We start from the raw sequence: 17118 nt of genomic DNA on the forward strand, positions 1-17118 counted from the left end.
AATATTTGTTTTTCAAATGCATTGTATTATTTTTCACATTATTAAATAAATAAAATTTTAAAATGATCCAATGCTGATTATTAAATATTAATTATTAAAATTGAGTAATATTAATTTATTTACAAAGAGAACTCCAATAATATATTATTGAAAAGTATTTCTTTTTGAAATGATTGAAATGTTGAACACAATTATTATTATTTATTTTAAAATAAAAAATATTTTAATATTTATGTAATAATTTAAACTATAATCATTGTTATTTGTTAAAAATGTCGTAAAGAAACCCGTGCAACGCACGGGTATAATATCTAGTAATTATCTATAACGCATTTCAATTTATTTCAAATTACCTTATGAATAACAATGATATGATAAAACTTAGGCTTAATTGCACTTTTGGTCCCTCACATTTGCCTTTTGTGCGATTATCGTCCCTAAAGTAAGAAAATAGCAAAAAACGTCCCTCACTTTGTCAAACGACAACACTTTTGGTCCTTCATCCCTATTCTGTCGAAAAACTAACGTTTTCTGTCAAATATTTAACAGTTTTCTGAAGAAAAAAAATTAATAAAAAATAGAAAAATGAAAAACCCATAAAATTTATGATGTTCTTCATCTTCTTCAATTATTTTCCAGAAAAAATAAGAACAAACTCATCATCAACAACAAGCCACCAAAACATTAGCATTTCCCCTACAATAAACCAGCAAAACACATGAATTGAGATCCTTTTCCACCAAAACATTATCCTTTCCCCTCTACCAAACCAGAAAAAGCATGAATCAAGATCATTCTCCAGCACCAACACCTTCAACCCCACCTCATTAGCACTGGTTAGATCTGAGTATGAGACAGAGATTGGGTCTGGGTTTGCGTAGAAGTGAACTAGACTTTATTCCCGCTTGTGATTGTGAGCAATACACAGAAGAACCATGGTTGAATCGAAAACCCCATTCTCTACCTCGATTTCCCTCGGGTTCTTCCTCTTTTCTACTTGCCCTTTTTCCATTTCTCTTCAATTTTAGGGGGAGAAGGGTGCTTGGTTCATGGGTTTGCTCAGCTTTTTAGGGATGCTAAGAATTGGGGTTCTTCTTCACCCACCTGGATCTGGAACCTTAAAGAGGTTATCGTTGTTTTTAGATCTGTGACATGAAGTAAGCAAGACTGAAGTTTATAAGGATCATGGATTTGGAATCTGACACCCATTTCTACCAAATTTTGTTCTATCAAGCCTTCTCATTGCATATCCAGCATTACGTTCCTCTTACATGATCCTTCATGTTTTTGTTGTGATTTAAATGAGTGTTAATAGATTAATGAGTTGATTCAGAAGTTGGGTTTCAATGTTTTGGGTTTTGATGGTGTTGAAGCCTGAAGGTGAACGAAGAGGATTGAAAAAATAAGTTGTTTTTAATTTTTTTTTTTCAAAAACCGTTAAAATTTGGACAGAATAGGGGTGAAGGACCAAAAGTGCTGTCGTTTGACAAAGTGAGGGACGTTTTTTGCTATTTTTTACTTTAGGGACGATAACCGCACAAAAGGCAAACGTGAGGGAACAAAAGTGCAATTAAGCCTAAAACTTATTGTGATAAGCGCTTATGCGTTAAGCACTGACCCCGTTTGGAAGAGCTTATTTGACATTATCTTATAGCATAAACTCTTACGTTAGTATTTGAGAGAGCTTATGCAAACAACTTATGACCTACCATACCATAAGCTGTTTTGAACTTATTTTCATAAGCTATTTCAGAATAGCTTATGAAATAGGTTATGAAAATAAGCTCAAAACAGCTTATGGTATGGTAGGTCATAAGTTGTTTGCATAAGCTCTGCTTATGAAAAAGAACTCATGCTTTTATATAACTTATTTTCGATTTAATTCAATAAAAATTTTAAGATAACTTATGAATAAACGCTTATGTCACAAGCGCTTATGACCATAAGCCACATAAGCAAACTGTGTTTTCAAACGGGGTCATTCACTTATTACAATAAGCACTTACACAAATGGGCTTGAACAAACGGTTTTCTCATACAGACCCTTATTCTATTCCTTCAAAACGACGTCGTAGAATGGTCCCTGACGACAAGACACATTAAAAAGCCAAATCTCGTGAAGGAACATTGACGCGCCACGGCTACCATAGCTCGAAATTCGCTCTGCTCTGCTCGAAGCACCTTTTCTCTCTCTCTTTCTCTCTCTGTGTGTTTTGCAGAGAAAAAAGGGAAGAAGACAAACCCTAACGCTAACGCTAACGCCGACGCGTCCTCGCGGTGGTTCCTTCACGCATGGCTTCCTCACTCCTTCAACCCTCGCCGTCTTCGACCATGTCCTTTGCCTCTTCCACTTCTTCTTCTCTCTTCACTGCCACCTCCCACGCTCTCCCAACCTTAGGTTTCGTTGATTGTTCCCGCACTCGAACCCTCGCCTCTAATGGCGTGGTAACTAATCATCCATTTCAATTGTTTTCCCTGCATTTTCCAATTGGACTTGAATTTTTGTGTTTTATTTATTTATTTCAATGGCTGTTTTGTGTTTGTGCCAGAAATGTGATATGTCTGAACCGTCGAATTTCGTGAACGGGAAGCCGATTGTTCCCGTTCTCAACGAACAGACGCTGCCCAAGTTCATGGAATCGGCGAGGAAGGAGAAAGCCGTCAGTAGAAACGGTAACAGGTTGAAATTGTTCTCTGGCACAGCCAATCCTGCACTGTCTCAGGTAGTTCCACTGTTCTATACTTTAATGTTGAATTTTTAGTCAAATTATTGTATAAGATTTCAAATTTGCTTGTATTAAATTTAAATCAATCCCATTGTGAGGACCTTGGGACTAGTTTAACTTGTGAAATACATATTTTAGGACTAACTGATTTGAGTGAAGAAATATACAGTCAAGAGCATCAGTGTAAATTTCGTGATTTGTCGCTCACACGATTTGTGTAATATTTGATTTTTTTTACTCTACTGATGACTATAGAAATATACATCTTGGTTTGTTTAATTCAGAAACTGATTGGCTTCAGTGTTGTCAAATAGCGGATGTCGCGGTGCTATAGCGTAGCGCTCTGAGGGCTCACTGCTATCCGCTATTTGCCGCTTTGAGGGCTTGCCATTGCGGTTTTTTGGCTTTCCGCTATTTTCCGCAATCTGCAATTAACAACATTCAGACCTTTTGTTCCCCTGCCACATTGCATATTTGTTATGAACTTATGATTCATCTTCCATTTGGGCAGGTTTCTGCTGTTTTTTTTTCTAACTCCATGTTGCTTCAACTGTAGGAAATTGCTCGGTACATGGGCTTGGAACTTGGGAAGATTTCCATAAAGCGATTTGCAGATGGTGAAATCTATGTCCAGTTACAAGAGAGTGTTAGAGGTTGCAATGTATACCTTATACAGCCAACAAGCCCTCCTGCAAATGAGAATCTCATGGAGCTTCAAGTAATGATTGATGCTTGTAGGAGAGCATCAGCCAAGAATATCACTGCTGTGATTCCATACTTTGGATACGCCAGAGCAGATAGAAAGGCAAGTATTTTGCATTTTACTGATTTACAGCTAACTGGTGTAATCTTTTATAATGCTTGGGTTTATATGGTTCTACACATCCACACACAATGGCAGGCAGGATTCTCCCACTCATCGGTTTCCCGCTTTATAATACTTTTGTTCTTTGTTCTGAGTGATTTATGTTGAATTCCCCTCCACCTGGCCTCCTGCCATCTGTCATGTTTGTAAACATTTACTAGAGCTTTTTTTTTATCTTCCTTTACAGACTCAAGGACGTGAATCAATTGCCGCTAAACTTGTTGCAAACCTTATTACCAAAGCTGGGGCAGACCGTGTTCTTGCTTGTGACCTTCATTCAGGGCAGGCCATGGGTTACTTTGATATTCCTGTGGATCATGTACGATGCCAAGTAAGTAAGAAATCTCTGAATGATTGTAGTTTATTTTTTCACACCGTGTTTACTAAGACTTTTGTTTATGATGTCCTCCAGCCTGTGATCCTTGATTATCTTGCTAGCAAGACAATTAGTTCAAATGATTTGGTGGTTGTTTCCCCTGACGTTGGTGGTGTTGCAAGAGCTCGTGCTTTTGCAAAGAAATTATCTGATGCACCTTTAGCTATTGTAGACAAAAGGCGCCACGGGCACAATGTAGCTGAGGTAATAACCGCAACAAAAATCCATGCATTGTACGTTGCATTTCTTCTGGAGTTCCCATTTATGAAGGATTTACCTTCTAAAAGGATCATCATTATACTCATATAGTATGCTTGTCAATGGTTATATATTTGAGTGCAGTGAATTATTTTGGTCATGGGGCAATCTGAGTTGCATTTGTATTTTCCGGGGATGAGGAGGCCTTTTTTATCGTTATTTTTGGATGTCGGCATGGTTTAGCATGTCTTAGTATTATAAGATACTAGTTCTCCTCGGGGATTAATTGAAGTTAACCAAATTGATGTTTCAGCTATATTTATCTGCTTATGTTTCCCCTGCAGGTGATGAACCTGATTGGTGATGTAAAAGGAAAAGTTGCAGTAATGGTGGATGATATGATTGACACTGCTGGTATGCCATCTTCAGTGTCCAATTTAACATTTGAAAAGAAGGATTTCTTTCCTGTGATTTTTTGTTGCATTTAGTGGTTACTTGTTGAGTCAAAAAAATATGACTAAGCAAACTAATACTCTTATTGTCTTTATAAACTTAAGCTATCATACGAAGTTTGATGGACATTTTAGATCTCCTCTTAAAATCATTTTCTCTATATTGTTGCTCTGCTACTCTACCTTTCAAATGTCTTACAGCATATTTTGGTGTTCCTAATTTTTCAAGTATTTGTACAGAATTTACTTAAAAATGTGTTCTTTCAGAAAACTGTTGAAGGTAACTTTAGGATTAATCATTAAATTATAAACATCATCAAAGTGGAGCTTTTGCTCGTTCTTGGTAATGTGTAAAATTAGTTTGGTTAACTTAATATATTCCTGAAAATGTCAGATAATGTCTCCCACATACATGGGAAAGTTGGGATTCCCACACTCCCCTTGAGAATGTTTTGCCAAGAATGTTGATCAAAAGTCAAAACATGTTCAAAACAGAATTCCGGAAATGTATGTCTCAGGGGAATATTGTTTTTTGAAAATAAATTTTCTTATTCTAATTCTTATGGACCTTAGGAACCATTGCAAAGGGTGCCGCACTATTACATGAAGAGGGAGCCAGGGAAGTTTATGCATGCTGCACTCATGGTGTTTTTAGGTATTATTGCCATCTGTTCTACTTTTAGTTTTGATTCTTGTTCTTTTATTATTCTAATCCATTGTAAATGTTGCCTGAGGCATTTACATTCTGCATTATACATGAACAAGTATTCATATTATGCTTTTGTATAATTACAGCCCTCCTGCAATTGAAAGGTTGTCCAGTGGCTTATTTCAAGAGGTGATTATTACAAACACCATTCCAGTTCCAGAGAAGAACTATTTCCCGCAGTTAACTATTCTTACCGTAGCAAACCTGTTGGGTGAAACTATTTGGCGTATTCATGACGATAGTTCAGTCAGTAGTATTTTTCAGTGAACAATCCTAATTAGCTTTTGCGCTTAATTTAACGAATAAATGTTTTGTTTATTTTAGTGCCAGTTTTTTGTTTTCATCTAATTTTAATTTTAGTTCTCGTGGATTATTTTCTACACTGTTGCGGATGGTAATCATTTATAAATGAATTAGGCTTGGCAACTTCCCTGGGGATACTTCGTTCCAAAATTATTGTTTAAGGTTATGCACATAGTTTAAGAGTTTATTAATTGATATAATTTTACTGAAACACTTTTATTTAATGTTAAGTTATGCTAAAGAGAGAGAATAATAGCTATTGGCCAACTATAGTTTTGGAAAACAACTATAGAATTATATGCCCCGGGGATATAATGTTTCGGATATGTAATATAATGTTTCGAATATGTAAACAACAATAGTTTTGGAAAAAAACACAAAAGCTAAAACAATAGTTTTAGAACGGAGGGAGTAATAATAAGTCTTGTAGTTGGGAAATGCAAAAGACGTGAAACAGAGCACACAAAACAAAAAGTTTGGTGCATAATTTTGGGTTACGCTCGAGGAATGCCGCTAAAAAGACACAATTCACCTCAATGCTTAATGCAGTTTTGGGAGCTTATTATCTAGAATGAGAGACCTCCCTCATTTCAGGCGACCTGGTCTCTTCTTCCCGGGTGAATTCATTTTCTTGGGCGATGTCATATTTATGGGCGGTCTCATGACGTGGGTTGCCAAAGAGCGGTAGTAGTTCAAATATTTTGCAATGTTTTTTTTTGTCAATAAAAAATATTTTGCAATGTTGAATATGCCAAAGTGCACTCCTCAATATCGGACACTTGTAGCCAGTGGGTGGGGTGGTTACGCAATAGATTAGAGTTTCTCATTTATAAAGAGGCTACTCGATTAGGGGAGATCTCATATACACTTTTTGAATACACAATTTGAGTTATGAATGAAGTCTTCTATTCTTAGCTTAGTCTCCGGGAGTTTACTTCGTGAATAATTTCTAACTACGATGTTGGACATCAACATATTGCTAGAAAAGCATAGCATATCAAGATGAATTGTAGAGAATGGTTTTGCATAATAACTAACTTGAGTGATTTTTTTTCTTCTAGGACCACTTCTTGAAGTTTGAATCGCTCGAGAAGTGTGTATCTCAGACTCTAATTGCTTAAGAAAATTGTTGAGATTATTCGTATGCGCTTCATGTCAAGCCTTTAATAGGATATCTCTACCCTTATTTTTAATAAAAATACAACTAGGCCTCGAGCTTTACACTAGGTTTGGTATATGATAGTTAAAGAAGAGAGTGGATAGAGTTAGAGAAGAGAGAAGTGAGAGGTGCCCACTAGGGTGGGAAAGTAAGAAACTGGTCCACCGGTGGACCAAGGGTCTTTTTAGTAATTTACCTATTTAAAAATATTAAACCCTATATTTTTCTCCCCTTCACCAGATCTAGACGGCCACCAAAACTCTACTAGATCAAATCCTCCCTCCTCCTCTACCAGCACGCAGGAACTCAAAACTCTCATCTCCTCCTCCATAACCAACCAGGTAACCGGCTGCTTAGACGGATTCTCCGCAACGGATACAAGAATCCACCCACTGCCGTCATATAGCTGCCTAGGACTCAAACTCAGACAAGAACAAGTTCATCTTCATCTTAACCAAACTCACAAATCAAACTTTGTACCCAAAAAAACGCAGAAAGTGTGGGAGATTCACGGTCTGATGTAGGGGTTGGGAGGGAGGGTTGGATGATTTCTGGGTTTGTCCAGGTCAGAGTTGTATTAACAAGAGGAAAGTTAGGGTTTGGAAAGGGGGCATCCTGAAATTGATGGAAAGGTCCCTCTTTTCCATGATCTGACTTTAGATTCTAAGAGAGGAGGTCGAGACCTTCGAGGAAGTGCCTTCCTTTTTAAGTAGAGCTCGCCTGAGAAGACGACCGGAGACGGCGGCGAAGCGGCGGAGACAGCAAAGGGGCCAGTGATGCTTCTTCTCCTCGCGTTGACGGTCATCATGGTGGTGGTTTCGTGGCCAGAAAACTGGGTTTCATGGCGGAGCTCTTTCCTCTTCGTCTGATTATTTTGATTTCCAGAATTTATTTTGGGATTGCTTCAGTTGTTTTGGAATTGACTTCTGGAAGTTTATTTCTGTTTTCCTCTTAGAATGAATCAATTTATTTGTGAAATTATTTGTGAATGATGATGGAGGGATTGAAGGATGCATGGTTTGGCTTTGATTCAAGACAGAGTGTGCTGAGAGAGATACAGGGGAGGGATGAAATCTGGGAATTTGTTTTTGTTTTGGTAAAGAAATTTTAAAAATTATTATTTTTTATTTTATTTTTTAATTAATAAATGAAAGAGTATTACATTTGTACCATTTTATCCTCCTTTCAATCCTAACCATCCATCTAAGGAATATTCTTAGATCCCAAGATCTAACGGTAATTAACGGTGGACCACCGGTGGACCAAAATGCTACTTGCCCACCCTAGTGGGCACCGAAGTGAGACAACCTTATTTGATGGGGGTTAGAAGGGGATGGAGGGATGTTATCAGGTGGGTTCCACCACCTTTTTAGAGTCTCCACAAAATAAAGAGATAAGGAGCTTGCATGGCTTTCTTTTTATTTAAAAATTTAAAAAGCACTTTATTGGTGTTCTGGGTTGTCAGAAAGTGTTTTTTAACCGTTAGTAAATTTGTATTTTCTCTCATTTTGCTATCTAATTCTTTGTTTCCATTTCTCTTGTACTAAACAACTTACCAAATCTATTCTATCTCTCACACATTACTCTCTATCCATCTACTCTATTCTTTCCTTTTCTCCCCTTTCTCTTCACAACCAAACAAAACATTGCAAATATATTGTAAGATTTGCTAACTCGCACAACCGTGCATACACTACATGCCCAGACAGGTCTATATGATAATACAAAATGATTGCCTTTGCTTGAGTTTCTATTTTTCTACATCTCAATCATAAAAATAATTATTTAAAATAATAATTATTGATTTAGTATTATGTTTTCTTTTGTGCCTTGATCTAATTTATTATTTTTTTTTTGGTCAAAGATGTAATTTATTATAATAAACATTAAACATATAATGGGCTTGGGTACCTAGTCAGAAAATGACTTATTGGGCCCTTGAGATGTAAATGTATAATCTACCCGACCCAACACGGTTACCCTTGCCGCGTTCTGCTGCGGACGAAACCCTAATTGATAAAACCCTAATATACAGCTATAAATCACCGCCAAACTCACTCTCTTCCCTCAAAACTGTATTCGATTTCTCTTTTCGCTTTTGTTCCTCGAATCCTCTTTTGCGTTTTTCTCTATAGGATTGATTCTGTTCACTTCTTCCAGTTTCAGTTTGAATTTGGGGATGAACAATTCATCGTTGTTTTCCTGAAATTTCTTTTCGAAATCGGTTTTTTACTTTATTCTTTAAAAAAATCGCTGAATCTGTGATGAAAATTTACTGTGCCGAAGACGAGTCTTTCTCGTCGGTGATGGTTCACAACCCTCTAAGAAGTTCTGAGCTCAGCATTGAATCTATGTTTTTCTCAATTTTTGATTTAGTTTTCAAATGATTACGATGGTTTCATACTTTGTGGTAATTAGATGAATGATTGTTTGTTTTGGTTAAGAGGGAAAAGCGATGTGATGATAGATATTCATGTCTGTCAATCCCCTGATATTCTAGTGATGTATTCATGAATCCCGACAGGTTCTGATCGCTATCTTCATTCCCTCTTTTGATTTTTAATTTTTATTTTACTTATAATGTTGATGAATTTTTTATGTTTTGTGTATTGAAATCAAGATTATGAATGGGCATATGATGAAACTTATTATGTAAATGGGTAATTTGCGTCTGAATTTCATTGATGCTAAACACCTTGGAGAACTGATGCCCATAATTTGTAATTTCCTCTTAATGTTTATTAATTTTTTCTTTTGTTTTTGTGTGGAGTATTTGCCTTCATTGCGAAATGAAAATAATCAATTTCAGTTACCCGGTAATTAGTCAATTGATACATTATATCTAAAAGTTTCTCTTATCTTTTGGTCTGCTGCTGCAATTCATAAGTCGATAGTAGTACTGGTGATAAATATATACCTATCGTCCCTTTTATTGGGTAGAGGGTTGAAGGATTTGAAAATAAAAGATATCCATGAACGGAAAAAATGTTAAGTGCGCTATCTAGTCACTATTCTGTTTTTGTTTTGCTATTGGTTTGTTTAAAATCTAAAAAAGAAAAATGCATTTAACCTAGAACAATCCAGAAATAGTCAATTTCAAAAAATATAACAAATGAAAAATTATGTTTTTTTATGACTTCAATTTTTTTAAGGTTATATAAGATTAAAATGAATATTTTTGATAATTTTTTTTAATTGAAGAGTGTCTTTTATTGTATTACCACGAGATTAATTTTGTATCGTCTTAGAGCAACTCCAATCAACTCCAATGCAAAGAGTTCTTATTGGTTTCTTACACACTATTTAGCACTATTCTGCACTATTCCTATGGGCTTGTATACATCAAACTTAAAGAACTCTTTAGGAATTGAAGCAGATTTTGCTCCAACCCATGATTCTTTAAATTACTATTAAAAGGCTCTTTTAATTTATAATATTTATTTTCATCCAATTTAGATTTATAATTTAATACTAAATTAATACTATAATTAAATTAAATTATTTTCTTTTAATTTCCTAATACTATAATTAAATAGTAATAATTTGACTAAAATTTCAAAAAAAAAGTGGGCTGATGAGAGGAGCCCAAATCGACAAAAAACTGGCCCAATTGGTCAAAATAGGCACAAATGGCCAAAAAACCAGGTGGTGAACCGGTGGGTATAAAATCTTCCTTTCCTTTCTTCTTCCACTTGAAACCCTAGTTCTCCTCCCTCACCGCTGATCAGCCGTCTCCTTCCTCTCTCCCTCTCTCTGCTTGAATTCCACTTTTCATCATGTCACAAACACAAGCCAACCTACATCTCCCTCACTTCTTCTCCCTCTTTTTGGTCCACATCTCCAAGTCCCCAGCTAGCCACCAAACCACCACCACTGCCATCAAACAACCACACACACTCACCACCGGCCACCAAACAACAACCACCGCCACCATAGAGCGTCGATCTGCCCCCCCCCCCCCCACAACCCCTGTTTCATAGCTTCAAAGCCTTGAAGCTTGCAAATGAGCTTCCTTTTCACACATGCAAGACTCTTCCTTTCAGATCAGAGAGTTGAAGAATTTTTTATATATTTATTTATGTAAATAAAGTTTGTTTTTTGAATGTAAAGTTTGAATTTTTACCATGAAATTGAATGAAATTGTTGTTTTCGTCCTCTGTTTATGTCTCTGTTGAGCCTCAATTCTTCAATTTCATCATTTCTATTAATTTTCCTCTGAAAGCTGTTGGTGAGTATGTAAGAGAAAATATTGTATTTTAATTAAGAAACCAAAAAGCAGAGTTCCTTGTGCAAGGAACTATGCACTGTAGTTAAGAACCCAAAACTGCCACCTAGATCAACTCCAATGCTGCAAAAAATAAGGAACGATTCCTTTGCATCTCCACCTGGTCTAAGAAACCAGCGTTGGAGATGCTCTTATAACTCTAGGGTTAGGAATATAATATTACAGGATTTGTGTACCAAAATAAATATAATATTACTGGATTTAAAGACATTTAATACGGTGGAAATCGAAATTCTTAAAATAATTTACCAAAGTTAAAGTGCCCAAAAGGCAATTATTTGAACATCTTTGGAGTTTTACGGACACCTGTCGAGTCAAAGGCTAAATCCTCTCAAAGCTTCAATACTGGTATCGTAGAGCTAGGACTTTGATGGAGACTATTCATCAAGAAGTGATTTGGGATAATTTTCAAAGGGTTTTCTTGGACATGTGCTTTAGGCGAACTGCTAAGGCTGCAAAGGAGTCACAATTCTTGGAACTCCGTCAGAATTTGTTGTTGTTATGATGGTTGATTGGCTGCATTTAGCTAAAACATAATGTTGGTCAAGATGTCGAAATGCTCTAACATGTTATGTGGTGAGGTGTTGTGACTTTCTTCTAGTGTTTAGGTTTATTCTGATTGATGTGGGCCTCAAGTTTTGTTTATTGTAGCTTCAGCGTGTCTGTATAGATTTGTTTCTATTTTAATTTGTGGAGAAAATATGTTTGTGATCGGTTGCGTCGGGTTCGGGTGGCACGAGTTTGCAGGCTGTTCGGGTGGGTTGGGGCAGGTGGCAAACCAGAAAAAAAAAACAGAGGATTAGGAGATGGATATTTGGTGGTAAGGCGACAAAATGAGAAAGGAGCAACAACTCGAATTTTACTTGGTTGTGGAAGGAGTCGTTGCCATCCCTAACTTTGACGACAGCAAAGAATAAGGTGAAAAAACAGTGAAACGTCACCGGAAACCAAAGGAGGCCTGAGAGATTCTCAACACTGCTCATGAAGGCACATCAAGAGTTCGCATGTTAAGACTTCAATTGCTCACAACCTAGTTTGAAAATCTGAGAATGAAGGAATATGAATCCATCTCTGACTTTCACATGCGCTTGCGTGATCTAGCCAACAAATTCTTTGCGTTAGGAGAACAAATGTCTGAAGAAAAGGTGGCAAGAAAATACTCAGGTCTCTACCTAAGAAGTTTGATATGAAAGTTACAGTTATTGAAGAAGCTCAAGACAGCAGCAACATCAAGGTTGATGAACTGATTGGGTCCTTACAGACCTTTGAGATGTCTCTCTATGACAGATCTGATAAGAAGAATAAAAGTGTAGCTTTTGTGTCCAACACAGAAGAACATGAAGATTGGAGTGAGAAGGATACTGGTGAAAGTATTTTAGAAGCTATAACAGTTCTTGGTAGAAATTTTAAAAAAGCTTTGAAGAGATTTGACGATATGTCAAGGATAAACCGTCTGACAATTTCAAGACCATTGGTTTCCAATGCAAGAGCAAAGATGAAGAAAAATCAAACAAAGGCAGATGAATACAGTGTCATGAGTGTGAAAGGTATGGTCACATCAAAGCAGAATTCCAACGTTTTTTAAGAAACAAGGAAATGGGATGATGATCTCTTGGTCTGATGAAGATTCTGAAGAAGATGAAACAGAAAACCAAGTAATAGGATTCACTGGAAGATGTAACTCCGACAATGAGTCTAGTGATGAAGATATTTCAGATGAGGAACTAGCTGAAAATTACAAGTTGTTGTACATCAAGTGAGAAGAAGCATGCAACTATGGATAAAAGCTGAAGAAAATTGTTAATGATCTACTTGATGAAAAGGAGAAACTTCAGACCACTAACCTCAACCTGCAAGAGGAAGTAACCTTGTTTAACTCAAAGCTTCAAGGTATGACTAAGTCTATTCGTATGTTGAACAATGTGTTGGATGAGATTCTGGAAGTGAGAAAGACGTCTAAGGATATGAATGGAATAGGATTTGATTATGGAATTACCACAAAAGAAACCAAAGCTGTCACACAAAAATTTGTTCCTTCAGAAAGGCAAACTGAATTTCGGATGTCCAACCACAAGTTCCAACATGTTAATCAGCATGTGTACCCCCAATTCAGATACTCCAAGAACTCAACATGGAGATGTCATTACTGTGGGAAATATGGTCATATAAGATCCTACTGTTAGAGATTGTATGAATTTCCTCAGCGACATGATCAACCAAGGATCAATTCACAGATTGTTCAAGCAAGGAAAGAGTGGAAACCAAGAGGTACTGTCTCTGCTCTTATATCTCACACATCTCTTACAGTTCCCTCAAGAGAAGATTGATATTTTGATAGCGGATGTTCCAGGCATATGATAGGAGTAAAATACTTTTTTTATGATTTAAAATCTCACACCAGCAGTTATGTTACTTTTGGTGATGGAGCTAAGGAAGAATCAAGGGCATAGGCAAAATGGTTTGTTTAGGGTCTCCATGTCTAGATGATGTTTTGCTGGTAGAAGAGTTAACTGCCAATCTGATAAGTAGGCAAATATTCCCAATAACCCCCAAGTGTCATCCCCGGGAAAAGTCTTGAATCTTAACACGGTTATGGCTTAGGCCTCTTGTCAGAGCCTGCCCAGAATTCTTGTCAAAAACCCCGCCATCACATGACATAACCTAGTGTTTCCCACACTCCGCAATTGCGTAAACAACACTAGTTCGAGTTAGCACAATCCAACATAACATATTCACAATTATCAAGAACTTAATATACAAGTCGAAGTTATCGACGCCTAAAGCATTATCTAGCAAGTAAGTTGCCCTCACCTGTACTTCGCCCAATTTTGTAGTGTGAAGCTTACTCTCTCTCCAACTCGATCACTTCCGATACTTGAATTAAGCACAAGTTCGCTCCTTGCACTCAAGACAAACTCTCCAATTTTTTTCACTAAAAACTCATGCACTAATATAGGGCTGCTAAAAAAAACCGGACTGAACCGGACCTGGTTTACCTGAGCCCAACCCAATGCAAACGGACGGTCCAGCACGGGTTTCCGATTTTGCGGGTCACTATTACGGTTTTAAATGGGTTCACTCGGGCGGGTTCGATTTAGCATAATAAAAGTTGTCGGTATCCGAACCCGACCATTGCTATGTCTTTTCTACCCATTTATTTTCCCCTAAAGTCTAGACTATCTTTTTCTAAACTCTAGCTTCCTAGGCTATACTTTAACCTGAACCCCATCAACTTTTTTATCTCTCCACATCAAACTTCAGTCCTTACACACATATCAACATATATTTAACATAAAATTAATAGGGTTAAGCATCATATTAGTCCCTGTCTTTGTGTCGCCGTCTGACCTAGGTCCCTCGCCGGAAAAATTATTGTAAATGGTCCTCATGTTTGGAAATTGTTTGGAGCGGATCCTCACCGGAGCCCGGAGCTCCGGCGAGTGATGATTTAGATTGCTGACCGGGCCAAATAAGCTGACATGGATTTAAAAAAATAATAATAATAAAAATAAATTTCATGTCAGATTAATTAAACCTATTAAACAAAATTAAACCTATTAACATATCTAACCTTAATCAATTAACAAAATCAATTTCCCCCAAAAATAACTCCAATTCCCCCAAATTAACCCAAATCCTAAATCACCATCAAACACTTAAAACCCTAAAAGAAATCATCATCATGTTCGTTCCTCTTCTTCAGAAATCAGAACCCCATCCTCCACTACCTCCAAGGCACCCTGGCCTCCACCGATTCCATCTGAAGGCCCTTCCTTCGCCCCAACTCCCATCATCCCCTTCATTCCCATCTCCCTTGACCAGCCCTTAAACAAACCCGAAGACTCCAGAGGATCGCGACTTCTACAGCGTACTCGTCGCCGCCACCAAGCGCGAGGAGGAGCCCCAGAGGGTCGATTCGCACCAGAGGAAGGATGGCCTCGTCGCCAAGAGTCGGTTAATGGGTGGCAACGACAGGGGTGGAGGGTTTGGGGATGATTTGAGGTACGACCCGAACCCTAAACCTAAGATGCACTTGAAGGGTTCTTGGTCCCAAGTGTGTTTCAGACGTGGATCTGAGCTTTAGAGATGAAAAGCTTCTAACTTTCTTCCTCATCAATCAGATTTTTCGAAGAATCTGCCGGTGTGGGGCTTTGTTTTTGTTGGGGCTGTTGTAACTTGCTTGTATTTGTGTTTTTCCCCTGCTTTTCCCTTAGTCTTTCTCTTGAGGTCTGATTCTGTGGGAGTGCAGTGCTTCTTCTTTTCTGGGTTTGTGAAGGTTTTTTTGGGTTTGTAATTGAGTGTTATTCTGGGTTTGTAAGATTCTAGGCCTGTTTATGAAGAAGGAGGAGGAGGTTGGAAAATGAAGGATGAGGGATGAAGGAGGTGATGGATGAAGGGACGAGGTTACTGGGTTGGGTTTGGATATTGGGTTTGTTTATGTGTAAATTGGAATGGATTTGCAGCAGCGTGGTGATTTTTGAGAAGGAAATATTCTTTAATTTATCAATTGATGATCGGCCATTGTTAATTTAAAATTGCTCTCTAATTTTATTGTCTGATCAATTCCCTGATGTTACGGTGAACTAATATGAAGCATCAAGTAGATTGGATTTGCAGCAGCTTGATGATTTTCCAAAAAAAAAATTTGTTTTGAAATCAACCCAAAAAGATGTTAACTATGTTTTGAATTTTTTTCCAGGTTTGTTTCTGGGAGAGATGTTAAATATGTTAAACATTAATTAATTTAGTGTTTCTTTTTTTGAAAGAATTAATTTAGTGTTAGTTTTGTTAATTTGTTGTATTTTTGTTAATTAAATTTAAATTTCTGATGTGTTATTTTTTATTTTATTTTTAAATTCCACGTAGGCCTTATTAACACAGTCAACTTGCCAAATCATCACTCGTCGGAGCTCCGGGCTCCGGCGAGGACCTACTCCAAACAATTTACAAAGAAGAGGACCTTTTCCAATAATTTTTCCGGGGAGGGACTTAGGTCAGACGACGACACAAAGACAGGGACTAATATGATGCTTAACCCAAATTAATATCTTCAATTCCAGTACAAAGCCACAAAGGCAACGTGTGGTGTTCCCCAACTTGGGTGACGTGTTCAAATTTGAATCACAAGCCACGAGGTCAAGGTGTATCTATTCAAAGTTCAAACAACATCTTTCTTCACCCGATGAATTGAAAATAATTAAAATATGCAGCACCTTACATGCCTTTCTTCTCCGGCAAGTGCAACTCGCTGCATTGTCTTTCTTCTTCTGCAACTGCACCTTGACCTTACCCCTTCTAGCTTCTCTTTCCTGCAAAACTCGAAGGTTCCCACTTTCTAGTAACATCATCGCCAACTTTAACTAGCACACAACCACGAAAGAGAAGCCAATCTCTGCATGAGAAGAAGGCCGGTGAGAAGATGGCGTTCTCTCGCTGTTGCAAGATGCCCAGTCCACCAGATCTGCAACCGTATGAACCCACCCGTGTAACCCGGAACCCAGAAAAACCGAAACCTGCACAATCCCAAGACATAAACAGACAGTAGCGGATTGAAATATGCATGTTACGGTTCCTTCGGTTTGATGATTTTGAGCCCGAATCCGTCCGAATCCGACCAGTGCTCACCCCTACACTAATATATGTGTTTTCTAGTTGATCTACTGAATGTTAATCTGAACGGAAGGAAAAAGACATCATTTAAGATAGCAAAAACACACTGAATCCACACTACAAGACTTGACTTTTTATAGGCTCCAAGATGAATAATATACTTATGATTTAATGGAGTAGAAATCAGAAACAATGGATACATATGAGGAAGGATCAGAATGCGTGAGAGAGCTGTTTGTTCATTTTTATAGGGTGAAGGTGCCAAATGCCGGTAGGTAGTAGGCTTGTTTGGTCATTTTTACCTTGAGTAAAAAGCAGGCATGTGGCCCTCCTTCACATAATTTCTTCACGTAATTTTAGGCAAGAAGTACTAACACTGGTTTCAAAGAAGATAATAATTCTGAGATGAAGTTAAAACGTTAGTTTTAATTTTAA

The 17118-nt window shown here is 37.4% G+C and overlaps 1 protein-coding gene and 3 non-coding genes across 4 annotated transcripts; all 4 read left to right on the top strand.

Annotated features, from left to right (window-relative positions):
- Positions 1 to 2115: 2115 nt before the first annotated feature.
- LOC130715182 (ribose-phosphate pyrophosphokinase 1) lies at positions 2116 to 5752 on the top strand. Its single transcript, XM_057565255.1, has 8 exons — positions 2116 to 2445; positions 2550 to 2723; positions 3283 to 3531; positions 3779 to 3922; positions 4004 to 4171; positions 4510 to 4579; positions 5191 to 5272; positions 5413 to 5752. The coding sequence occupies exons 1-8, from the start codon at positions 2293 to 2295 to the stop codon at positions 5591 to 5593; spliced, it is 1221 nt and encodes a 406-aa protein (XP_057421238.1). The 5' UTR covers positions 2116 to 2292; the 3' UTR covers positions 5594 to 5752.
- Positions 5753 to 9044: 3292 nt separating this feature from the next.
- LOC130716406 (small nucleolar RNA U61) lies at positions 9045 to 9127 on the top strand. Its single transcript, XR_009012020.1, has one exon. It is a non-coding gene; the product is annotated as a small nucleolar RNA U61 (small nucleolar RNA).
- A 113-nt stretch (positions 9128 to 9240) lies between these two features.
- LOC130716419 (small nucleolar RNA snoR14) lies at positions 9241 to 9323 on the top strand. Its single transcript, XR_009012032.1, has one exon. It is a non-coding gene; the product is annotated as a small nucleolar RNA snoR14 (small nucleolar RNA).
- Positions 9324 to 9414: 91 nt separating this feature from the next.
- Positions 9415 to 9504, top strand: LOC130716402 (small nucleolar RNA Z101). The gene has a single exon (XR_009012017.1). It is a non-coding gene; the product is annotated as a small nucleolar RNA Z101 (small nucleolar RNA).
- The last annotated feature ends 7614 nt before the right edge of the window (positions 9505 to 17118 follow it).

This window comes from Lotus japonicus, chromosome 4, assembly GCF_012489685.1.
Source record: "Lotus japonicus ecotype B-129 chromosome 4, LjGifu_v1.2".
NCBI classification, from domain to species: Eukaryota; Viridiplantae; Streptophyta; class Magnoliopsida; order Fabales; family Fabaceae; genus Lotus; species Lotus japonicus.